The sequence below is a fragment of the Etheostoma cragini genome, chromosome 18 (genome assembly GCF_013103735.1).
Source record: "Etheostoma cragini isolate CJK2018 chromosome 18, CSU_Ecrag_1.0, whole genome shotgun sequence".
NCBI lineage: Eukaryota > Metazoa > Chordata > Actinopteri > Perciformes > Percidae > Etheostoma > Etheostoma cragini.
The window spans coordinates 2,515,102-2,541,586 of NC_048424.1; the positions used below are offsets into that span (position 1 = coordinate 2,515,102).

The 26,485-nt window shown below is 42.4% G+C and overlaps 1 protein-coding gene and 1 long non-coding RNA gene across 9 annotated transcripts in view; one reads left to right on the forward strand and one right to left on the reverse strand.

Annotated features, from left to right (window-relative positions):
- The window catches only part of myt1la (myelin transcription factor 1-like, a), a 68,728-nt gene that overhangs the window by 19,260 nt on the left and 22,983 nt on the right, over positions 1-26,485 (reverse strand). For 5 of the 8 annotated variants that reach the window (XM_034899335.1, XM_034899331.1, XM_034899334.1 and 2 more), the window contains exons 6-14: positions 19,205-19,698; positions 16,403-17,030; positions 14,715-15,130; positions 12,141-12,275; positions 8,354-8,444; positions 5,181-5,291; positions 4,475-4,695; positions 1,356-1,651; positions 428-445 (exon numbers count right to left, since the gene is read on the reverse strand). In XM_034899335.1, the coding sequence (XP_034755226.1) occupies positions 428-445; positions 1,356-1,651; positions 4,475-4,695; positions 5,181-5,291; positions 8,354-8,444; positions 12,141-12,275; positions 14,715-15,130; positions 16,403-17,030; positions 19,205-19,698 (2,410 nt within the window). The remainder of the gene's footprint in view (positions 1-427; positions 446-1,355; positions 1,652-4,474; positions 4,696-5,180; positions 5,292-8,353; positions 8,445-12,140; positions 12,276-14,714; positions 15,131-16,402; positions 17,031-19,204; positions 19,699-26,485) is intronic. The other 3 variants (XM_034899336.1, XM_034899333.1, XM_034899330.1) reach the window with 2 other exon arrangements.
- Positions 9,343-21,057, forward strand: LOC117961059. The gene is made up of 3 exons (XR_004660300.1): positions 9,343-9,461; positions 12,953-12,957; positions 21,043-21,057. It is a non-coding gene; the product is annotated as an uncharacterized LOC117961059 (long non-coding RNA).

Sequence of the window (26,485 nt, forward strand, 5' to 3'; positions counted from 1 at the left end):
CTCAAGATATGCAGAATACCCGCGTGGCCAGGTTTACAAGTCATTCTACTCATCAGGGCTCCACCTGACTGATAAACTGGTCTTCAAGAATAAAATCTGGGAAAAATGTGCGTTTATGTTACGTGTTGCTGTAAAAAACAAAACAATGGTTGAAATATCATCAATAGATTTTCCCTCTCCACTCTCAAATATCAATATCTGCTTCAAAATGTCAGTATCGGTCTGGGTATCGTGCAAAAGCTTGATTTATATCAATCTCAGACTACCTGGTCTAGATCTGGGTTCATCTAATGTTCATAACCCATATTCCAATTAACTGCCAGTATGAACGCACCCTTAAAACATAATGTTTGTTTAAATTAGTCTTGGGTTATGTTTGCATAGTTTAGGCTTTAATTTCCAGCAGTAATAATAACGTAGTACTCACCAAGTTGACTGCTGAGATCTGGAAACAGGGAAAACATGGGAAGAAACAGTTTATCCAGATTATCTTAACTACTTTTTCCAGAGGTAAAACAGCAAGCGTGTGTACATGAAGTGTTGGTAATGATCCCTAGTAGTTCAAAGTTAAACCAAGATGTGAATCTGTGAACTGTGATAGATGCTTAAAACAGAAAGTTTGGGTCAAATCTGATTACCAATCGCCTTTTGTTTTTTCTTCGAAATAAGTTTACAACCTGTCTGAACGTCTGACTGCTGGTGAACAATCAGTGATTTGAACCCCTTCCCAGATCTCAACTGTTAGGTATGTGGGTACATCTGTTATCACTACTGGTAGAAAAGATGGTCAAAACAATGCAAAGTAAGACTAAAGTTGTAATAAACCTCGCCATGATGAGCACTAGTCAAACCTTTATCTATCTAGTTTTGAAGACTTTATTTGATATCTTACACACAGTATATCCTATTCAGTGCTGTAGTCTAGACAACCTTTCTCGAGTTCAAGACAAGAACTAGTCGAGACTGAGTCAAGTCCGAGTCCAAGTCAAGACCGAGTCCAAATGAGAGACAGTCAAGTCGCATACCAGACGACCAATGATAGTGCCCATTCCAGATGGATTTTGAATTAAACCAATTCCCATTTTATGTACAAGCGCACTTCATCAATGGTTTAAGTTACTTCATTAAAAAGGATATATTGCTGGTTGAGACCAACTAGAATATTTTGCGACGAGCGCATAGGTTTTGTTTTAACAAAAGGGCAAAAAATAAGCATCAAACCCTTAATTTCCTGCTTTCTGGTGAATTTATGGTGAGGGATAATATCGAAGTGACGTTCTAATAATCATTGTTATGTTGTATTTTTATGTAAATGTGTGATGAATGACGTGTTTGTGCACACCGCCCCAGACTACCTGTGTCAGCAGGTCCTGGGGTTTCCCTCCCAGAGCGTGCGGGAGCTCCCTGCACCTGGTCGACAGGTTCAGGATGGCTGTGGCCGCCATGTGGGCCGCCTCCATGTCGTGGGTGTAGTCGAAGCTGCTTTTACTGCAGGTGCTGCTGGCGCTGCTTCCTCCTCCTCCTCCTCCTCCTCCTCCTCCTCCGCCTCCTCCGCCGCCTCCGACTCCACAGCTCAGGCTGCTGCTGGAGCTGGGAGCGTAGCTGCTCGTCGTACTGCTGGCCGGGCTCGACGTCTTACAGTAGCGCTTAGCTAAGAGGAGGCACACGCACACACACACACACACACACGCGAATGGTTGATTTGTTAAATCGGGGCTGGCTTTCAGCCAAACTGTGCAGCAGATGGATGAAAAATTTGAAAAAGAGCTTCCGATGCATTCGAAAACAAGCAACTAGACAGACTGATGAACAGAAAGGGAAAGGGACTGGTATTCTGTACAGGTCCAATGCCAACAGTGAACCTATTTACTAACAACTACTGTGTGTGTATCACAGCCGGATATCATTTGGTTTTCTGTGCCATATAAACATCATTGGGCCAAATTGTTGCACTGAGTGAGATCACTACCTAAACGCTCGTCTATAGCACTATATCCAGACGTTTCATTTTCGGTTGGATATCTATCACCTTCTTCTTTCTTTGTGTGGGCGTTCTAACCTCCGGTGGATTTCAGATCTCTGCAGGGTAAATCCAGACAGCTAGCTAGACTATCTGCCCAATCTTAGGTCCAATCTGAGGCACACAGACACACACACACACACACACACACACACACACACACACACACACACACACACACACATGTTCAACCAATAAAGTTCCTTTCCGACACTATTTTGCAGGGGCATCGTCATTATGTCCTAGTGCTGCCCAAGACAATTGTAATTTATATTCATTTATTTACTTACTTACTGTACGAGGAATACCTCTTGAGATGTGGCATCTCCTTTTCAAGAGGGTCCCCACCCTCGGTTGGACTGGACAATACAAAAGACAAGACACTCACTCACATACAAGCTCCCCCTCAACCCATCCCAACTGGTTTAAAGAAATGCCAATAAGCCAGAGCACGTTTTTTTTCCCGCCCCGCAGTGTTGTGTGGACTAGCCAGAGACTAGCCCTTGCAGCGCCTTCACCTAACCCTAACCCCTAACCCCTAACCCTAACCCTAACCCTAACACCCATCCAGGGCACTGCGTTCTACCCTAACCTTACCCTACACAGGCTAATGCGGGACTACATGGACACTAGTCTGCATCAATGACATTTACCGGATAAGCGGAATGCAAAACTCTGTTCTCGATGAGAAACAAAAACAAACTTCAAGCTAGCAAGCTACCCGCTTATATCGTGCAACAAGGCAGACCTGCTTGGTTCTTTCGGGGAATAATTGTAACGATATACAAAGAATATGTTCACGGCGTTAACTCTCTGGGATCGCTGTGGACGAAGTACACACAGAGACACACTAGTAAGAGATAATGAGGTGTAATCGTGTGTCAGCTGATTTAAATAGCTCACGGCACTGTATTGTGGCACCGTCGTTGCGTCCGGAACTCAGCGTCGCCCTAAGACCAATGTGATTGGTTTAAAGAAATGCAAACAACCCAGGGTGTTTTTTTTCCTATCCCAGAATGCATCTGTGGTGTAGCCAGACCTTTCTGCACAGTGCTGTGGAGATAGAGCTGGAAATGCACGACAACCTATACACATACCCCTCCTTCTGCCACACATATTGACTAGAGAACCCAATGGTGATTAATCCGCTGCTGAAAATAGTCCCCAGCAAACACTTTCTTCTACTGTTTCCTGTTTGTTTGATGAAAACTACAGTGACCAGCTGTTTTAAGAAATCCTGGACTATATCTAAAACTACATATTCTCAGGTGTTTTTCAGGAAATGGAAAAAGGCTAATTTGAAAAGATTTGAGGTATACCTTATACGAAATCGCCCCATCACTAAATATTTATAGAACTCACAGACAGACGTAAAAGGGTACAAATAGCATTGGTTTGTTAAAAAAATGTAAATGATGAAATATGGAGAAGTGAATGGCTTTCGAGCCACAGACGAGAAGTCGGAAAGTAACGAAAGACGGATAAATACATTGTTGGCTTTGCTTTTTTCGATTAGTTGACAACAATAAAAAATATAGAATAACACCAGACGTGTTGTGTAGAAGGGGAGAGGAAAACAAAGACAGATGGAGGAGATAAGAGAGGCAGCTGTAGGAACAAAGAGAAAGGGAGAAAGAAACAGCGATTGTGTGCTGGTGCGATGGTTGAATCGGGGCTCGGCAGGCTGGAGTGATGCTGATGGAGGGAAGGATGTTGGAAAAGGAGGGAGGGAGTCGTGACGGAGAGGGGAGCGCAGACACCTCGTCTAAAAAGCCTCCCTCTCGCCTGCGTCTCACTAATGGCTCCCAGCCAAAGAAACAGGGCTCGCCTCCTAAATCTCCCTCCCTCGCTCCCTCCCTTCCTACCTTCCTCCCTCCATCCTTCGCTCTCTATCCACTGCTCATAGGACACAGGCTCTTGGCTTGGCATTTCCATAACTCTGCTTTGCTTTCACTCTAGCCATGTGGAGAGGCAGAAAACACTGGCGTATTCAGCGCTACTGAATAACAAAGAGAACTGTAGCAGTGTGTGTGTGTGTGTGTGTGTGTGTGTGTGTGTTAAAATGTTCTCCCTACAATGGAAAAAATGAATTGAAATCCTTACCTTTTGCAGGTTTTATTCATCTGTTTTTGCGCTCATTTAGAATTAAAACTAAAAACACCATAAATTCAATTCAATGTTTCTTTATGTTTGCCAGAGCTTGAGATTTTGGCAAAGCAATAAACAGAAAATAGGATTAAGAATTTGACAGATTTTTCAGATAAATATCGACACCTGCAAATTCTCATTAACACTTGTTATTCTTCTTTTACTTCATTTCAAATTCCAGTATTTTACTGGAGACGCAGCATCTTTGGGTTGTTGCCACCCACTATGACACATTTATTTCCACCAGGAAAAGTCAACTCCTGAACAAAGAGGATAAATAAATGATGATCGATGGGTTTTTCTCACCATCGTATCCCTTTGGGGAGGTGTCTCGCCCGTGGTGGGACTTGGATGTCGGGCCTCTCTTCCCGTAGCCGCCATGCTGGCTGTCGTAGCCGCCGTAGTCGTAACTCGTCTTGGAGTATTTTTCCAGCTCTTTGGCCAGGTTGGAGCGCGGCGTGCTGGTGGGAACGTTGTTTTTGTAGCCGTACTGAGGGATCTCCAGCTGCTTGACGAAACACATCGGCCTGAAAGGAAACCACAAGCAAAAGAGGGTTCGGGATTCTGTTAAAAAACCTAAATTGAGTTTATCGTCACATCCCTACTACCCAGACAACCCAGAGAGGGAACAGGGCTGAGTTGATGTGCTGGTGACTTCACTGCACCATTTGACATCCTTCTATGTAAAAGACACACACAAATGTAATCTTAAGACATTTGTTAAAGCTGCTTAGTTTTATTGGACTTTTTAAAGGGGCAAAGCTGGACTGTTTCACAGCTTTACTCCAATAATGAGCGTCCTCATTTCATTAAAGTTCACATGATCTGGAGGTGCAAGTGTGGGGACTGCACTGCACCATTCAGCATCCCTGATTTAAGAGACAAATGGTAAATTCTTTAAGTTTTTGGTATGTGTGTAGATTTAAATGCCTCATTGCATGACAAAACAGATCATTATTATTCAAACACGTTATCTTAAAGCTGGTCCCGCTCAACGTGGGTCTGGTGGTACCTGAGAACACGGTCTGACGTCTGGTTGGTCTTGCTGCCGCTGTCCGTCGGGAGGATCTTCTCGTGGACCTTTGCCATCTTCTCTGCAGCAGCGATGGGACAGCCAGACAGACTGGAGGAGGGACGGGGACACACACACACACACACACATACATACACATACACACACACACACACACACACACAAGGTTTCTGGCTGAAGAGTAGTTCTGCTGTCAGTAACAGTAGTTAAAAATGAATTATGGATTTAATATGGCCTATATGATGACTGCATTGCTGCTTTACTGACCAACGATGTGCCTTTTATACATTGTCATGTTTCTTTAGATATAAACACCGGACAAAAACACTTCAGATGTAAAGTTATTCACTGTCAGAGTAAAAATGAATGGGAGTCAATGGGATACTAACGGCGGGTGAGTGCTTTGTAGCATTAAAATTGCGTCATGGGAGCTACGCTTGGAGAGGACCGGCTGACCCCCGTGGTTATACTACTCACTGGCCTGCTTGTACAGGGATTCTTGATTAACTGCTCAACGACTAACTTACTGCGTAGCGACTGGTGAGGTCTTTCCTTTCTCACTGCCTGTTTGCTCATTGCTTGACTCACAGCTGGAAATAAAAAGCCTCGAGGACAGATGCACACCAACACTGTTTCCTCCAGCGTTCGCAGTCAAAACACTTATATAACATCGTGTCACTTCCCATCTAATCCCAAAGACGAGCGTAAGTAAGCAACACCCTCTGAATTTGTAGCAAGTTTTCTCTCCGTTCCTTGTCAAGTGCAACCCCGGAGGCAGCTCTGCAGATCACACAAGTCTAATACTTCCCATCGCTCGCTGTATCTGCAGTTATCGTTTTAATTAGATTACGTTACTTTTATTTAGCAGCCGCTTCGGTCCCTAATTGACATTTACTCAATTTTTACAGAAACAAAGGCGAGAATTAAGCTGCCACAACGGCAAGCAACTTCTAAACAAAGAAATACAAAAATCAAATGTCTGACAAGTCTTTTTTGACTGAAATATGCAAGCATGTTGTTTCAGCTCCTGAAAACTCACATTGTCCAGCAATATAGTTCTGTGGTATTTCTGGTAGAGACAGTTTGCCCTAAATTATGATGCTGACATGTTTTTTTCTACAGTGAATGCAGGGGAAAGGAGAAACGGATTGCCTGAAACACAGTATTGTATTTAAAAACTAAAAGTCCTGCTTCTCCCTCTTTCTGTCGCTCGGGGCAACTCATAATCACTTCATACTCGGAGGGAATGAAATGCTGTTTTACCAACACACACACACACACACACATTGTTAAGGCTGGTAGGAGTGTGTGACAGATCAGCACGGCAGCGGCTGCTGCTGCTGCTGCTATGAGAGCGTTTCCATGGCGACTGCAAGACATGAAGGCTGTGTGAGCTGGTAGCTAACAGCAGCTAAGCTAAGCTAGCTAGCGCTTTGTTTCCTCTCCCAGTGGAGCTGTGCTACATAACACACCCTGCAGCCACGTCTGAGTGTGTGTGCGTGTGCGTGTGTGTATGTGTGTGTGTGTGTGTGTGTGTGTGTGTGTGTGTGTGTGTGTGTGTGTGTGTGTGTGTGTGTGTGTGTGTGCTTCTCTGTCTGCCAGCGCACGTATGCTGCTGTCTGTGAGCTAATTTGTAAGAGTTTGTGATCCAATAAGACTGTGTGTGGGTTTATAAAACAGTGTGTGCGTGTCTGTGAATTGAGCTTCTACGTATGTGCGAGAAAATAAGTGTGAATCCTAACCACTTTACATAATCCAAAAGAGTGTGTGTGTGTGTGTGTGTGTGTGTGTGTGTGTGTGTGTGTGTGCTTGTGTGTGTGTGTGAGTGTGTGTGAGAGAGAGATGCTCTGTTCTGCCTGTTAAACAGCTGAACTGCTGCTGTGAGGCAGACACACCTTCAGCTCTATCGTGGCCCTATTTAAATCCAAGCCCCTTTTCCCCCATTCATCTAAACCGGGGAATGTTCCTGCATTTCTGCATGAAGGCAATAGAAACAGCGATCATTTTCTAGAAGGAAATTGGCAATGTGTGGAATCAGGATCCAGATAACTGCTGCAATTCCAACAGATCATTTTAGGACAAAAACTGCAACATTAGTGGGTGAAAAAAGGCATCTTAGTTTGTAATAAGAAACTTCCTATGAGAAGTTTGCCTTGTTTTTTCACACTAATTTTAAATCTGGAAGAGCACGTTACCATAACTATAAAGATATGACAACTTTTACTATCCAATGAAATCAACAGAGACTTGATGTCTTAAGATTTGGATTAAGACAATGTTTTGGCGTGGTCAAATCTTGGTCTTAATTGTGAGGAAGAAAAACAACACTATTAAAAGCTTTGAAAGTAATTTAATGCTCAGCATTCAGAGCCTAAAAGACAACCAACTTAGTTTTCTCAAACACTTGGACTTGCCCTTGACAACTTGAAGCTTGGCGAGGAATGCACTTGCGGACTCATGTTTCATTTTCAATATAAAGTGCCTAGTTTACTGTTTGAAATGTTAGGGAATTCTTTTTTACACATTATGTCAACAATAAATTTAAGTCTAATTAAAGGTCCCACATCATGCTCATTTACAGGTTGACACTTACATTTTGTCTTCCTTTGATGTTAAAAAAACACTTTATTTTTCTCATACTGTCTGTCTGACTATACCTGTATCACCCTCTGTCTGAAACGCTCCATTTTTTGCGCATGTCTCTTTAAGACCTGCTGTAATCTGCTCTGATTGGTCAGCAATTCCAGGTCATACCTATCACTGCTCTCCGAGTCTCTACCACGTCATTGTAGCCGGGGAATGACTGTAACGGCATCATAGCGGGACCTTCAACTTTTATATAATATAGCAACCGTACAGATGGGTTTCTCTGTGGATTGAGTGTTTTCATTCTTTCACAGTATTTGTATCCATACGGCACATCAACCTGCTTTATTATCAAAAAAGACATGGAAATCTCACTTTTTACAACATGGGACCCCAAATTCAGGGAAATAAATATAACATTTACTACAGGGCTACCGACTGACAGCACTGAAATGACACCAATCTTAAACTTCTCCATCAAACAACACACAAACGTACAGTACACTGCACTGTAAATCTATGCGTTACTCAGCTGTTAGCGGCCCGGCTGAAGGCCGCTCACTCACCTGCGGTGCGAGTTCCTGTTGCTATTGATGTGACCCCGTCCAGAGCAGCCGGGAGTGGGGCACTTTAAAACATTCTCATACATGGCAAGGACTTTGACAGACAGGAAAAGGTGAGAAAGACAGCGAGGGTTAGGAGCAGACAGGAGAGTTACCGGGCGTTCAGCTGCGACGGTTAGGCATGCACAGATTACAGACTGACACGTTGGATCACAGCTCCATGACTGACATGACAATGGGCCACTAAACGTCACAAAATGAGCATGGACGCTGCGACAAAGATTCAGTGTAATGACAAACTCCAACATGAAAGGATTAGGTGTACAACCACCGTTCACTTAGGTAGTGAAATATGGGCTTTGGTAACATTTCACAAGTTGCAAAAACATTAAAGTTCAAGGTAAATGTCTCCTTCTGTTTTCAGTCATGTCTTCTCTGTGTAATCCTTTCATGCTGGGAAAGCACAAGTCTCATTTGCATTTTGATCACTACGCTCATTTCATTAAATTTCATGAGACAAGAACACACTGGAAGCAAAAGTTTGTCATGCACTGTTAAAATCTACTGATGACTCTGCAGGTGGGAGAGGAACAGCGTGAGGGGTGATAAACCTATGCTGGATAATTTAGCTTCAGAAGGACTTAAAGATAAGTTAAAGACCTCAATCTTGTTTTAAAACATAAAAATGTCTGCGAAATTTTGTTTGCTAAACCCATCAGACTCTGTAAATAAATTTTTATTTCAGCATTGTAAAATACACTTGATTCAAAGTCGACAGAAACCAAAAGAAAAAAAAGATCGATCCTCTTTTCCAGCCATCACAACTCAAGTTTTGGTTGAAATAAACACAAAGTTTACCGATTAAAATATCAAAATACGTTGGCTCTATAAACGCTAAAAGTGTTGCTTTTTTAAATGGAGTCTGGTGGGTTTAGCGCTAGCGCCCTCAGAGCTGAGAAAGGTGTCAAAGAGGTTTTAAAGGTCTATCTGAAGGGATCCTTTCCATAATGTTGTCAGACACTTAGAATATTAATCTGAGCCTGTCAGGGGCGAAACAAGGCCTTCTGTGAAGGTAAATACAAGCTGGACAGTTGTCCTATTAACTTACGTTGTAGCTAATTGTCCTATTAACTTTTGTTTTATCTGTTTTTATTTTTTTAACTGATTTTGTGTAAAGCACTTTGACTTGCCCTGTTGCTGAAATGTGCTCTACAAATAAAGCTGCCTTGCCTTGTTTTGCCGCTGCTGACTGCAGCAATCTCGCTTAAAACTGGACCAATGTCCAAGATTTTTGTTCCAGTCACTTAGACACAAAAACTTAAGAAACTGAACAAAACGTCAGTTAACCTTTAATATTGTCTAAACCCAAAGGTTTCCGTGTATCCAAATTAATTGTATTCATACCTTATGTCACACTACAGTGTAATAGGCCCTTATTGACGTGTCAGCCCGTCCTCACCCAGAAAAATGGCCGTATGGGTCGATTATGCAAATTAATTACTTGTTACGCAGGACCTCCAGTGGTTCTAGTAATTATCATTAAAGCAAACTAGAAAGTTAATTGACAAAGTGAGGAGACAAACCGCGGATCGTGTCCCATGTGAAGACAAAAGTCAACAGTCATCTAGAAATTAACCAAGTTTTACGAACCTGAGTCCGTGACACAATGACATCTGTGACGTCTTGTTACATCCTCGTTTTAGTAGTTTTACATGACTTTTTAAGCCAATCCCTGATGTTTTACTAAAACTAAGTGTTTTTGTTGCCTGAATTTAAGTATTTAAATATCACAACATTCCCTAAAACTTAAGACTAGGCCTTTACATTACATTAAATGTCTTGCATCAAGACGGTTCCTTTACACAGGTATATTTTTATTTTCTATATATTCATACTGTGTAATATTGCGTATTTCATTGTAAAATGTTTTCATGTCATACATGCACTAAAACGAGTCATATTACAGATATAATAGACTTTTACGATCCCAAACCGGGGTATTTACCATTGTTTCTAGGGTCAGAAATTCACTTTACTAAACAAAACCAACGGAAATTGAGTCTTTGCTAAAATGGAACTAAAGACGGAAAAAGAAACATAACTTTTTTTTCAGTCATATGTATATATATCCGATATATCGACACATTTGCTATTTTTGTTCTTAATTTGAATTCCATTCTGTTCTTCCTAATGGTATTACATGCTGTAGGTGTAAGCCCAAATTGTATTTAATCTAATGTCCCAAATTACCTGTGAGTTCAGTGTGCGTGATTCTCATGCGGGTCGCTTTTTTATGATTTTTCTTTGCAGCCAGCAGGTGGATCAAATAGATTCTTCATGCTGCTCATGTAACATCAGCAACACAGATACAAAAACCAGACATCAGGCAGGTGTGATGAGGAGGAAGAATAGAAAGTAAAGGAGGACACAAAAACTAAAGCAAAAAAAACTAAAACTCAATTGTGCCACATAAGACGACCAACTTTTAGAAGCATATTTGTGCAGAAACAACAACATTTTTACTCCAAATCTAACAATCACAAATATGTTAAAACCACCAGTAGTCTGAATTGGTTTGTCACACATGTGGTGATTAAACTCTGATTCATATCAAATGGGCAATACATCCTCAGCTCCGCTTGTGGCATTTACCAAGTCAACATGAAATATCTGTAAAACACAACAAAACACAAATGCAGAGTCATGCAGGACGGATGCATAATGGTGGAGAGCGAACATGCCCCATCATCGTCCAACTTTCACTGCTACACAATCCATCTAACAAGTCATTTGAAGTCAATGTTAACTCTTTAAAATCTTATTCTAATGTGTCCAATGGAAATCTAGATTAGATTAGACTAGATAAGAGTAAATGTAAGTTAAAGTACAGTTAGGTTTTGTGATCATGAAATGGGTCAAATGTTGGAGATTTATAGCAGCCATGATAAAGGAATTTTTGTTAAACATGTTTCAAGTTACTTCTTCTAATTTGTTTTAATGCTAAATAAAAAAAGGTTAGGGTTTCAAATCTATGAACATTTCTCAGAGGCAAAAATAACCTACTTCATCTGGTTAAGTTAAACATCTGGAGCTGCAGCTAAATAGACGCAATTTCCCTATTTAACATTATTTACAGTCAAAACATGTATTATACCAACACAAGGTGGTAAACCCCTTCACGAGCCTTGTAGTCACATCAGATAAACAGCCAGAATTGGCAACTTTTTTTGTGTTTAAAATGTTGCGTGGCAACATTTTGCCGCTGATTTTTAAATTTAGACCCAGGAAAACATTAGTTGCTTGGTCGATGGAAAGAAAACACCAGGTTGAGTCAAAATATGACAAATGGAAGAGGAAGAAACAATTTTAGGACTACCAACAAACTAATAAATGTCAGCTAATTAGCCTGGCTAACCCCTGAAGTTCAACACGGTAGCCTGACATTAACATTAGCTAGCCTGCTGAACGTCTCACAGTACATCAATATTTATACATGTCTAATTGTTTTTGTATCACTAAAATTCCTTTTTAATTTTGGTATTTTGCCAACTTTCCCATTAGATCACAGTAAAAGTTTTAAGCTAATGTTTAATTTAACCAATAAGAGGATTTCTTTCTCCAACCCAACTCCACCTCTGAGAACTGAATGTAACTAAAACCACAACCTACTGCCTCAGAGTAAGGTACTGAGCTAGCTGAAATGACTTGTCAGACTTATTATTTTGAGGTTTTTGGGAGGGGTGGGGGGGGGGGGTTCAGTGCAGCATAACATCCAGGCAGTGGGACCTACTCTCAGGCGGGACTCTGTCTTTGTGAGGACACCCGGACAGGCTGCGGTGGTGCGGGTACAGACCCGTAACGTGGCCGGTCCCGTCACAGCCCGGCGTTGGACACTTGCTCTCCTTCTTCTCCCCCCTGGAAGAGTCTGGAAAGGACAGAGATGCGTTTTGAGTCAACAGGTAATCAACAGCGTCAGCGTGCCGGGTCGGTCGGATGTTTTCTGTCAATAAAGGACCAAATGCGAACTGGCTGTGGATGAGATACGGGCGCTAAATTTGGCAAAGATCCTGGTGCTAGAACTCTGAATTGCGGCCAACATCTCAGATTTGTTTAAAGGGTTGAAAATGTCTGAGGATGTACCCACTGATGGCTGTTAAAGATGGGTCCCTCATCTTCTAAATGCACAGGGAGATTGACCAAGTTAGTTAAAATAACAACTCTTAAATCCACATATTTCCGTCACGACTACAGCTGCAAATATTTCCAACAAGCAAACATGAACACAGCGTCAGGCTGAATGAATGAAGAATGAAGAATAAGATGGCAGGCTAAAGTTTTTTAAGGGTGCAGATTGGGGTTGGTTGCGTTGAAAATAGCACCACTTGTCTTTGACACCTGGAATTGGCCCGAGTTTACTGGTGAGATTGATCGTAACAAAGCTTTCCTGTGGACCAATAAATACTTCCTTTGGGACAACAAAAGCATCCTCCGTGCTAATGAAGCAGTCTGAAGCCAATCTAATTCTGCTGTGTGGCTGATAGCCGACTCCCTCCCGGCGGCGGTGGGGTTGTATTTGAGTGGATTTCAAGAAATAGGCCATAGATAGCGTCCCACAGATGGATTTGCTTTCTTAACGGGCCGTGCAGATTGCCATTACTCAAGCCTGACAAGCCGGCCGTCTGATGTTCCCACACCGGCCTATTTTAACAACATAAGCTGCTGTCAGAAGAAAACTGTGCATCTGCAGGAAAATAACTGTGTTGGTCCAGAACAACAGCACCCATTATCTCAACAGCAGCCATGTACAACATTTCCTAAACAATAAGGTTTTAAGAGCCCAGGGGTCAGGGAACTCATCCAATGTGCACTGAAATATTCGAATCAGTGGGAAAAAGACAGACATTTAAGTTACAGTTATGTGTTTCTTTCCTTCTACAGCTCTAATAGCCTCTGGCTGCTGCACTGCCGAAGATTACAATATGTCAGGCAGAGAAGATAAACTTTTTTACTTGCTGACCTGAAGTCAGATTTTTGCAATAAAAACAGATTCAGGTCAAATATGATGCAAAGAGGGGATGTAAAATTGTTACAATCTGGATAAGAAACATGTTGAGAGGATTACTTTGTGAACACAGTTCAACTACAGTTTTCAGGAATACTGTTGAGTTTCATAGCTCGATTATTACTTACTTTTACTGCAGAACGTTTCATTTCAAACTGTTATGAAATGATTTAGTTCATGTGCTATGACACTGTTTTTTGTGTAAAGCTACACATTGTCCCAATCTCAAAGTCCGGAATCACAGACTCACAGACTTTGGTGCACGTTCTCGTGAAATTCGTAAGGGCAAAGCGATGTCCCAATGTCGAATTTCAAAGGGCGTGAGGGTTTGAGTACACACTTACGGAGCTCTTTCCGTGAGTCTGCATCGATGCAGACTTCACCAAAGGGAATTACCCACAGTTCAAAGCGTTGTGACATTTACTGTGGAGACCATGGGGAAATCCGGAAATTACAAAAGGTAAACAACTGCACGACACACAACAACCGACCAGATCGGGCCTGATGTCCAGCTTGTAAAACAAGAATTTGAAAAAATGTTGAATCAGCCAGCCGTCTCCTGCACCTTGGCCGTGTGGGAAGCAACACACTTAAAATGCCAAGGTAACATGTGATCTCGTGAAGTGCTGGCCCAATCCCATTCATACCTGTCTGGGCCCATGTGGCCTCCCACACTCACTCACTTAGCACCTGACCTCTATTAGTAGACCTATAGCTTGTGAGTCTTCAGTCCTCAGGACTCACTTTGGGATTGGGCCATTGACTGGCTGCACTAAATTTAACTTCTAGAAGTCCTGCCATCATAGTAAAAAATAGTCCTGGCAGGAAAGAAAACTGCCAGACAACCGTTCCACTTTCTCAGATGTAAAATCTTTCAATGTCAGACCACATGGATGAACATTCAGAATCTTAAAGCCGCCCCTGTCCGCACCTTCCTTTGCCATGTCCTTTGAAGGCTCCAAGACTGTCTTAGGAAAAGTCCAGCCACAATGCAGTTTTTCCTCCTTAAGTGACAAGGTTTCTAGTAGCATGCAAACAAAACCGGTTTGATTATAAAATACCCATTCAAGACATTATTAAAAAACTTTGTTTAAGATTATGGGATAGATATGAGTTCAAAACATCAGCTATTATTAGAACTTAAAGTCTAAAAATGTGTGCAGATATGTCGATAACACAATATGTTATATACAAAGTTTTTCCAGCAGTGTCCGTTTTGAGCAAACATGGAGATCCAACTTCGCTGAATGCAAATCAATGATGGCACAGTGAGGGTCAGTGTGTGTGTTTTTTGCTGCCTACCTTTAGGGTAGTACGCCCTCTTTAACCCGTCATGGTGCATCCTGGACTTGCGCTCCTCGCCGGCGCAGCTCAGCCTCGAGGTATGCTCACCGTGGCCTCGATGATGGTGGTGATCCCGGCGGGGCAACGAGTGCTCCGAGGCCATACGGTCCCTCATGACCTTTGCCCGCTCCGATTCCAGGGCGATGGCCTTCTCCAGCAGCGACAGGTTTCCCTTGGCCATGTCAAAGGTCTCGTCCGAGCGGTCGGAGGCCACCGACGTGGTGTCTTCGTCTCCCTCCTGGCTGCAGCTGGTTGGATAACCTCTGGACCCCGGGCTCAGCTGCTCCTCCAGCTTCATCAGGTTCACCATGTCCGAGTAGCTGCGTTCCAGTGACCTGTGCTCCTCCTGTGCACTCTGCTGGCAGCTGTCGTACCTAAACCGTACAAAACACTGGATTACTCTGGCTGCGAAATTGAGGTTGTCTGGCAAGTTGAAAAATGTTCAACTCTGTTGTCAGAGCTGAAGCAATAATGGTTTGTCCAGGAAACCAGACACTGTGTGAAGATTCTGTTCCACTCAGGCTGTCTTCATTTGTGCCCTTTGTTTACATGCAAACGAAGAATTCGCCTCTGAAAACAAGTCTTTCTAAAACCATTCGAATCACTAAACGAAAAGTGGGGATTTTTTCAATCTTCATCGTTTGCACGTTTGCATGTAAAGTGAGGCAAACGAAGGTTTAGGCAGTTGCGGAAGAGAAGAAGACAAGAGAGAGGAAGTGATTTGTTAATGTTGTTGCTATTTTGGAGATTCTGATTGGCTACCGTGGGCCTGAGCTTCTCGTCACAATGCCACCTCCAGGTGTGGTGTGCTCTTGACAGCGTTGACGGCATACACGCATGGGTACGTGTAACCGAACACTGATCTGAAAACTGACAGCTGTGCACAATGTTATTTTTAAAAACGGATGTCAGTTTAGGAAAATAGCCGGCCACGTATAAACGTCACCTCAGTCGCTACTATATGTTTTGTACCGTCTTGTTTTAAAGAAAGCAGTTAATCCATTTGGTTTATAGCTGTAACGATCATTTGACTAATTCAGGACGGTCATGACCCAGCCTTCATGACCAAAAATTGACCATTTTCATTATTATTGATTATTGTCATAATGTTGCCATGAAGTGAAAGTAATACCGACCCCCCTGTGTCGATTCTCCGGCCAGTCTCACCGCTCCATTGTCCCAGCTACATACAAATATCACTAAATTACTTTGATAGTGAAAAAAAAACCTTAAAAGGTGATCATTCTCAGGCAACTTCTGAACCAAAAGGAATATATTTTTTTGTAAGATTTCTCTTTCCAGGCTCTAATGTTTTAAAAATGTTTTAATCGCCTACGTGCTCTGTGCGTCACAGCCGCGTTGATAACGGGTCATACAATAACTAACATCCTGTTGTTTTGATGCGCCTGTCCCTTTCACCTCACACAGCCTATTTGGCTCATGTCCCTGCCACCCGCTCCCCTTCAACTCCCAACCCATCGAGTCAAAGCACAAAAGATTATGGTAATTATGCTAATAATATTACCAGCATAAAGAAAGCTTTTATCTACCTGCAGAGCCTCTCATATGACAAAAAGGTGGACGGAAATATGAATATGTGACATAAACAACAACATGATTTTTTAGACTCTTTAGAGATGACATACTTGTTCATGTGATGCACCGCCTGATGGTCTGTGGGGATTTGGAGTTGGTGGTGGAGAGCGTGGAGGGCGGGGCGATCACACGACTGCGTCTCGCTCAGTTTCCGAGCCAGATCGAAGCATTGGTTCCTCAGACACTCCAGACTGCTGAGACACACCTCCTCCTCGCTCTCGTCCGCCTGAACCCTAACCCCCGCCCCGAGCCTCCCGTTGGCATGGCCAATGTCGTCCGCCATTGCGCCGTCTGGGTAGCCGTCCTCGGGCAGCATGGCGCCGTGTCCCTGCGCCAGGAGCTTCAGGGAATCTACCGTCTCCCTGACTACGTCGCTGTCCAGGTCCACGCTCAGTTCGCCCTTCCGATCGCCGTGATTACTATACTCATCATCGTCTTCATCCTCCCCGGCGCTGTTGGAGGAGTTGCTGTTCATCTCAGACTCCGTCATGGCCTGGTAGGCTGCGTCCTCTGCGATCTTGCCCAGGTTGAGCAGCGACTTGGCAACCAGCTCGTCGTAGTTCTCGTAATCCTCCCCGGTGCCGTTACCGGCGCTGATGGTGCAGCTATTATTGTTGTTGTCGTCCTTCTGAATTGGAATGAGCTTCGATTGTCCACTGAGTTTGTAGTGATTTTCTAATGTCAGAAAAGAAAAGAGAAAAAAAAACTCTCAGGCTTTACATCCAAACGCAAAACCCATCTTACATCATTGCAGTTATCAGCAGAGTTCGCTCAGTATTTTTGCATCATTCTCAACATAAACAGTAGGTAATTATACAAAAATGAAAGAGAAAAATTGATTCATTTTGTACATAATATATCTATCTGTTCATTTATAGAATAGGAACCCTGCAGAAGAAAAGGAAACAAAGCTTTGCAGCCTATATAAGCCCCATATAAGAGAATTTCTTCTCATATATTCCTGAATACATAGCTGCATCCCTCCCAATTATGATCCACTGTTTGCTTACATAAAAACATACAACCCAGAGCTGGGCAGAGCTGTGGAGAGGAGAGCTGCTCTCTCAGCTAAGCCTCTCTGTTGATTTTGGGGACATACACGGCGAATGAGAGCAGAAAAATTGAAAAGGGAGGCGTGCGAGGTGCTCCGATTCGGGAGCCATAAATATTCTCAGGAGGAGAAGCCAAGGCAGGCGCATGTGACACGTCTGCCGAGACGAGGAGGCAAACGGGGACGGGAGGGGAGGGTGGGAGTTAATAACTCAGCAGAGCTTCTCTCCTGATTATTCGTGAAGCACTGTCAGAAGCGATTGAGGACACGGGGGGTGTTGGGGGAGGAAATCGAGGGAAACGTGGCGGGAGGGAGAGCGCCGAGCATCTGGTCCATAACAGATTCAGCTCAGCAGCTCTCATCACTTCCTCCTCTCCCACCGCAGATCCAAAACACAATGCAAACCAACACCAGTTTGACCGAAATCAATTGCCGGATTCATCCATCTGTTAAAGTCATAGGATTTTGTCTTTCGTGCATGTATTCACCTTTTGGAAACGTTCTACGTTGACCCTTTTTTAACATAATTCATTGCAGGTCAAGCTGCAGTTGTCCCAACATATTTAACATCTAACACACAAGACTCCGAGACTGGCCTCCCAAAAAAACGTCAACACACATTTGCTCAAAAACTTGACCTATGGCCAACTGTGGCAAAGACCAGCGGGATGCCGACAGGGATACTCCCTGAACAGGTTTGCCACAGGGCTGACACATTAAGACACACTTTTCACTAGGACTGTAACTATACACCAAAACCAGGGTTGGGTTTGGATTACAATTTCTGACCCACAATTTGATACAAACCTTAAAATTCTTTTAATATTTTAATATCTATAATTTACCAGACAAAACAGGGATAAGGCACCAAAAGGACTAATACTAATAGTACTAAAAGTCATTTGACGATGTGGTAGCTTTGGATCTGGGCGTGAAGGATAACTCTGGGAGCTGGAAGGGGTTTGTCACGGTTCTGTCTTCTCATTTCCCGATAGGTTTGTGGAGTTGAGTGTCGCAATTTCGGTTTTAATTTCGCATTTATTTTGCATATCGTTACAGTCCTACTGTTCACACCTACGATGAGCTAGAGTTGCCACCTACTAACCTTAATGTTTTTGCAAACTCGGTGATTGGTGCGCTGTAGTCTGGGTCTGATCGTACAATAGTTTGCACTGAAATACATTAAATCTAGAGTCTTTGTATGAATTTGGTTTTTGCACTGGAGCAAAGGAAGAAGATGTTGAACAACAAAAACGCTAAACACCATCTACTAAACTCAACAGTTAACTTTGGTTTCTGTTAACCACGACAACAACATTTCTAACATCCTGCCTAACCTCTAACCTTAACCAACTAAACTTATGGACAGGCCAAGACAAGATTAATTTTTATTTTAATGTACAATTTTAATGTTTTACCACGTCAACAGACAAGGCATTATATATGTACATTAACAACATTAAAATATATTTGGTTTCAGTGTAAAAATTGAAGAATTTAGTAGAATAAACAAAATTGCCATAATCAATCAAATCAAACGTAATTTTTGATACTATTTATTGTTTTCACTTTGTCAGCAATAGCCATTAAATGTATTTTCATTTTGTAATCACCTCTTTATATATTTTAATCGTTAGTGCTAAGTTAAAGTCAAATACCAATGCACGAGGTATTCACAGGAATCGAGACAAACATGTAATCCAGAATTTAACCTGAAAAATACAAGGTGGCTTTAATTGTGAAATAATTTAACCCATATGACAACAAACAACAATTTAAATGACTATGAAAATGAACTCACCACGGTGACGATTCTGCTCCTCCTCTTCCTCTTCCTCGTCCTCCTCTCCCTCATCATCCTGCTCCTCCTCATCATCCCCATCTTCCACTTCGTCTTCCTCCTCATACACCCCTTCCTCCTCATCCTCCTCTTCCTCTTCTGCCTGCCTTCCTACCATTGTGGTATCTGTCTTCTCCACCTCTACATCCTCTTCTTCTTCCTCCTCCTCCTCGTCCTCCTCTCCCTGCTCCTCGTTGTCCTCCGAGAACTCGTCCTCCACATCACCGTCTTCGTCTTCTTCTCTCTCCTCCTCGTCATCCTCCTCCACTACCTCCCCTTGCCCCTTTCCTTCTTCCATGGTTTCGTTCTCATAGATGGTGTAAGCGCCGGCGTCCTCCTCCTCCTCTTCCTCCTCCCCCGTGCAGGAGGTGAGGAAGGGCCTCCTCTTGGCAGCCGGCTCCAGTGGTTGTTTTTCCAGAGCCTTCCTCTTCTTGGCCAGTGGGCAGCCATAGACGCTGAAAGGAGACAAGAGGGCACACACATGATCAGCAGCCATCTTTGTTCTCATGTTTCCTTCTTGGTCTTCGCTGACCCAAAGCTTTCCCTCTTCCTGCTAACCGGAGCGTATTCTCCGGTCAAATAAATGTGAACACCGAGCCAAATCTGGCATATCTGACACACATGGGCTAGAGCCGGCTCACTTTGAATCCTACAGAGCCAGAACACAGTATGCTGACACTCAGAGGTTAACAACACAACTTGGTTGGCTGGCTTATGTTGTATCATAACTAGTCTCGTATTGCCGGAAACTTCTTCCACATTGCTGCGGAGGAGGGTCCGGCTAGTCCACAAGGCATTCCAGGATGGGAGAAAAACATGCTCTGGTTTATTGGCATTTCTTTAAACCAACCACAATCGTTTAAGCACAATTCGTGCTAAGCGTCGGACAGACGCTGCAAAATAGCCTGCAGAAAACAGAAAACTTAGAATGGAAAGATAGTCTACGTACATATGGCCGCAGCAACCAGCTAAAGAAGAGACAAGCTTATTAATATAGATGGTAAAGAGTACAGGACCCAACACAGAGCCTTGTGGGACACCTTTTGTTATGGACAACAAATCTGAATTGCAGTAGTTATTTCACACTTTGACGCCTGGAACATAAGTAATTATGAAACCATGCACAAGCACACGTATCCGTGCCAATATATAACTTTTTTTTAAATTAGATTGTGATCAACCGTGTCAAAAGCCTTCGAGAGATCGACCAAGAAGGCCGCATAGTGCTTCCTCTTGTCCTAGGCCGAGACTATGTTATTGGTAACTAGAGTGATAGCAGTGATGGTGCTGTGGTTTGATCTGAAACCAGATTGCTGAGGACTAAGAATGGAGGGACTTGACAGGAAGCACTTTATCTGAGAGTTTGTTAAGGTCTCAAGTACTTTAGCCAGCGATGGTAGTGTAGAGATCTGACGATAGTTATCCAGATTGTCCCCCCCCCCTCCCCTATACAACTGAAGACACGTGCGGATTACCAGACTAGTGGAAATAAGACTGAAGTGATGGAAAGATAAAAAATGTAAGACAATGGCTCACTAATAATTAATGCAAATGAATGTGGTGTTCCCATTGCTTACGCCTCCATTACTTTGTGAAAAACAGTAAATGTGCAGTATGGAAAGTGTTATTCACTAACTTTAGACATCTCACCTGGACATATTAGCATCTTTGTTCTTTTACCTGTTTACTGTATCTCTGAAACGGTACAATGTATAACTGTTTTGCAACTATTGTATTTCCAAAAAAAGCTTTATGAGCTCCCCTGGCGGAGGGATCTGCCCATCCATCCTATCCGGAAGTTGTTTACTCTGCTGACAAAAACCTGTGGTATTGTCTCGAGGCTTTGTCAGTTCCTGGTGATATCTGGCCACTCTGGCATTCCTATTGAGACGATCTTGCCAAGGCCTGAGTATCGATTTTGACTGGCATAATGTGTGGTCTAATATTCCAGGAGTATCACGCGATCCAGACCATCAGCAGATTCACTACAATTTAATTCACAGGACACACCTCACTCCCGTGAAAATGCATCACATGAAAGATTTTACAGCCCTTTATGCACGTTTTACCCACTAAAAGCCAACGGTACATACTGTATCGTCACATGATCTGGGATTGCTCTCCCGTTGGTCAGTTCTGGAACAAAATATCTGCCCCGGTACTGTTACTGTCATTCTGAATGATCTGTCAGCCTTCCAGCTCTCTAAAAGTAAAAAACAAATGTGCGTTTTTTTTGGACTTACAATTGCTTAGAGACTGATTGCAACCCATCGGAAACCACCTCATGACTGTCTATTCGTACTTGGACCCTTTCCTTTCTGGATGTCGTCTATATGGAGCTCTCCGTGGCTCCCATTAATGGAGCCTTATGAAAGACTTTGGACACTTGGCTCGGCATTGCTGAATCCTTGAAATCCATGCTGTAGATTTGTGCTGCAGCCTTCTCACTTCTATCTGTGACGGTGTGTTTGGTCCCTTTTTCCTTATGCCGGTCTCCCTGTCAATGCCTCTTATTTGTGTGTGCGTTTGCCTGTGTGTTTTGTTTGTGAGCTGTAGACATCGTTCTCTTTGTTTTGGAGTGAAACATTTGATTGCAATGAAGAATTGTGGAAAAGGTGCACTGTGCCTTCTTCGGTGTGTGTAGTGTACTTTTCTGTATGTTGTCATCCGGACCAGTGTTTTGTACTTGTTGGTTAGCTGTTTAAATAAAAAGAATTTGATCACAAAAAATGGCTTTATGAGCTTTACTTTATATTGTGTATATACAGTAGGTGTTCACTAACAACTCTAAAACATGAAACCATTGCACTCAGCAGTCTTTGAAATGCAGCAGGCAGAAATCTGTTTGAATGCGTGGTTAACAATTTTGACATCCGTGTGTTAGCGTTTGAACAAAGTGCTGTAAATTCAGTGTTGTGCAGGTTGTGGTTAAAGCCATGGGATAAGTGTGTAGAGTTTTTAAAACTGTGTTCAAGCAATAAAAAATATTAACTAGAGTTTGGTCCACATGTACTGCTGCTGAGCAGACTTGGGTTAGAGTTTTTCACGTGTCTCTAGATGTGCCCACTGTTGTCTAGCAATTTTCTTTTAGCTTTCAAACATGGTGACCTTGGATAAACATGGTATACGTATTTTAACTGGGAAAGGACAAAATCTGATGTCGTAGTTTACTATTCTAACCAAAAGAATCATCAGAAGGAATTGGCTTTGTGCCTAAAGGTCAAAGCTCAAATTGCTGCACATTCCCGCTCTTGAGGTCTACGTGTTAAGTCGTTGAAGTGGATTTCCACTCGGCCTCGCTAAGGAGGGAAAAAAGCCTCTAAAAAAATCCAAAGCTTATTCAACCGGGGCCTCAATTACGCAAATCCCATAATAGTCATTAACTGTTGGAGGAATTCAGCTTTAATTGCTCCAAAACAGCAAGCACAATTATACACGGCTTTAATGTGGATTTTAGAAAATCAATTAGTCTATTTCCATATGAAAGAGTTTATTTTATGTTTCAAGGCCGAGTTGGAGGAGGTGACGCTTCTTTTCTGACTGAAAGCGCTGTGTGTTTGTTAGACAAACAAGCAAAAAATCCACCTGCTTCGCCATTTAACAATTACGTCTTCCTTTTTCTTCTTCTAAATATCAGTGTTATCTTGCTACTGAACTGGCCTTCATGTACATTCTCAGCCAGTTATTTCTACAAACTGTCAAGCAGTGAAGCTTCACTATTACTTTCTTTATAGTTTCACATTTACTGAAGTCAGATAATCCCAATTTGGGATATGAGGGGTTGGTACAAGCATTGCCACAATGAGAAAATACCATAAATGTATCTCTCTTTAAGCATTTTTGTCTCTTTAATAAAAAGAAAAGAAAAAACTAAACAGGGGGCAGCATTGTGCCACAGTGGTACTTTGAGCTAACTGCTAACATGCTAATGTTCAGCAGGTATAATGTTTTAAGTTGTTAACATATTAGTAAAATGATGTATACAGGAAGACTATCTCTTCAGAAAAACACTTTATCTGTTATCACATTTGATCAAATGTACTCTGTGGTCTATAATTAAAGGTTTCCATTTCTTCCAGACAAGATGTATATTCAATTTTCTGTATTCTAGGCTTAATTAATTACATGAATATGTTAACGATTTTAAACTTGATATGCTAGAAATGCCAGTGTTGAGGTTGAAATCAATGACAGAGGAATATGTGATTAAATCGACTCCATGTAACACTACAGCATATATTCCAACAACACACACACACACTTCCCATCAACTGATCCCTCCGTCTTTTACCTTATTGGCTGTCTGCTGCTTGCCTTTGTGTACATGCCAGTGTGTGTGCGTGTGTGTGACCTTAGCCACCTTGCTGTCTCCCGCCAATTAAAATTCTGGTGGTAATTAAAGCAGATCAGAAACGAGGGAATGCTGCAGACAAGGGCGAGAGACTATGCATGGTAATTATGTGGAGGGAGATAGAGAGGGGGGCGGGGGGGGGGGGTTCACACATTTTCTCCTCACACTAAACTGATCTGCTGCAGTCTAATGTGATGCACCGTCATTGATTATATGCTGTGGTAGATCGATTGATAACTTATCGGTTCTCTGTATAAAGTCCTTGACTTATGCCAATGAAAATGTGGCTCAAATTTACAGTCTAAAGCAATTACTTGTCTAGAAATGATGTTTCAGTGTATTATATTTTAAGGACTGCACGTTTAATTCCAACGTCAGATATTTCTTATCAAATGATTATAATAGCACCATAACACCGGCTTCTAGTGCTCTAACCTACACCTGGAACCCCACTATGTTCTCCTAATAGACACCTGTAGTTTATTTTTGTGTCTAATTGAAAACCTGTTGTCCATTTCTGTCTCTACATGGCCACCTAAAGTCTTTTTTTGCTCTTTATTCTTTAGTCTATGATGACTCCTGGAGTACAGGTTTGTGCCTGCAAGGACACCCAAGTGCAGTATTATCTCTAAAGTGACACCTGTAGTCCATTTTGTCTCAATGTGGAAACCTGGAGTACATGTTTGTCTCCATGAGACCACCTGGGGTCCATTATTGTCTCTTATACAATTGTCAACTTGCCAATGAAACAAAGAGAGGCTGTGTTTTAATCCACCTTTGTGTTTCAAAGTGTGTTTCTCACAAGTCACTTAATCTAACTGCTATCAGAGCCTGAAGCATCAGTAACTGTTGCTACGGTTACCTGCAGTTTAATATACCTTACACGCATATTTGCTCGAGGCATGTCAGCCAATCAGAAACTGGAATTTTCTGCAACTGTGGTAAAAAATAAACTTAATTTTCACAAAGTGTCCTAATTAGTGTCGGCCACTTAAGTGATATTTACTCATTTCTAATAAACTATTCAGTTCTTCATTAAAAAAACACTAAAATAATTGGGGAAATTATTAAGTTAAATATATTTTGTTTTTTAAGAGTTAAAAAAATCCAAAAGAAAATCATCTTTTGTGTCAATGAAGAGAGTGAAATCACCTGCCGTGTGACAATTACACCAAGGTATGTGTGGTTAAGGTAGAATAATTGCCCCAGGCAATGTCACGTGCCAAAACACATCACCGTGGCAACGGGTTGGCACTAAAAGAGGAGGGGGGGAGAATATATAAGAGATTGGGTGGTGTCAGTGAGCTGAATAGCCGAGGGTGGGGGAGGAATGTGGGCGACACGATGTTCACATCCTATACTAGCGGTTGCCATGAGAGACAGGCTGCATTCCTCCTGGTCCTCATACTGCAGCATCCGCACGGTGCTGTCGCCATGGTGACACCCTCCAGAGAGAGAGAGAGGGTGAGAGAGAGCGAGAGTGAGAAAGAGAAAGAAAGGTAAGGGAGGAAGAAAGGGAGAAGGGCGAGAGACAATGACTTTGAACTCATTGAGCACATTGCACACTGTCTCTGCTTCAGAAAGTTATAGATCCCAGGGATGTGGAGAAAGGTTTTGATTGGCTCTCAAACCACAAGGTTGGGTATTAGGAACGAGATTCGGTTAAAGGATAACAGGAGCCTAGATTCTGTCAGTTTCTTATTGTCAATGAATTCCATAAAAAGACCTGAGAGACTCCAGATTTCCTGCATGGGATTCAAACTGCATGACGCTGCTGTGGTCTTGATTTAAATCCTAAGGGTAACAAGTTTAAGCCATAAATGTATAATAATGAGCCGGATGCTCAGTGGCGAATTATCTTATAGTGAAACTATACATTTAGCAGGGGGGTTGTGATTCACACAAAAAAAATCAACAGATTTTTAGTTGTCTCTTTCGTTAGTCTACAGTAAAAAAGTATCTTTGGGTCAGACGGCATCACGTGACCGGCGTGGAGTTGTAATGCCGCTGTTTGGCCGCCATGTTCAATTCATTTCCAGAGTTGTTTGCAGTAAAAAAAAAAAACTTCGTACATCGGGATTGTGTAGGATAACATCCAACAGCCACGTTCTTTAGAAGAAATGGTGGAGTCCAAAAACAGAGCAAAAGGGAGAGTGAATATTAGGTTTAAACTTTTTTTATTCTCATCAATCTACACTCAATATTACATAATGACAAAGCCAAAACTGGATGTTAAAAACTGAAATATCAGGTGGACATAAGCTCAGGTGCCTCCAATTTCTCTCGATGTTTCTACACCTTGATTGGAGTCCACCTGTGATAAATTCAACTGATTGGACATGACACACACACACACCTGTCTATATGAGGTCTAACAGCTGGCGGGCCGTGAGGTGCGGAGATGAGAGGGAGTGTTTCTGCTGCATGAAAGCACAGTGGCCTCTATAAATCTTGAATAGAAGAAGTTTGGTCTCTTCCTTTTTCATTTAATGCATTTGCAAACACGTATTAAATCCTGTTTGTTTCTTTGTCATTATGGGTCATTGAGTGTAGAAACATTTTATTAAAACATCTGAGCCCAAGGCTGCAACATAAAAGAGCGCAGACCTTCACCAAGCATGCCGTATCTCACCGTGTTAATGCAGAGGGAATTTTACCAGTTGAAAACTAATTGTTCTGATTATTCCAAAACCACACGAATGCAGCATAAATGCCCTTGCAATCTCGAAATTTTCACGAAAGTGAAAGATACAATCCACTCCAAAGTGTAATTGGATCTTTCTCGGGCCATGCACCCCCTACCAGCAAGATTACTGAAAATCCGGCCTGTAGTCTATTTGTAACCCTGTTGACAGACAAACCAAGCTGAAAACATGGCGTCCTTGTTGGAG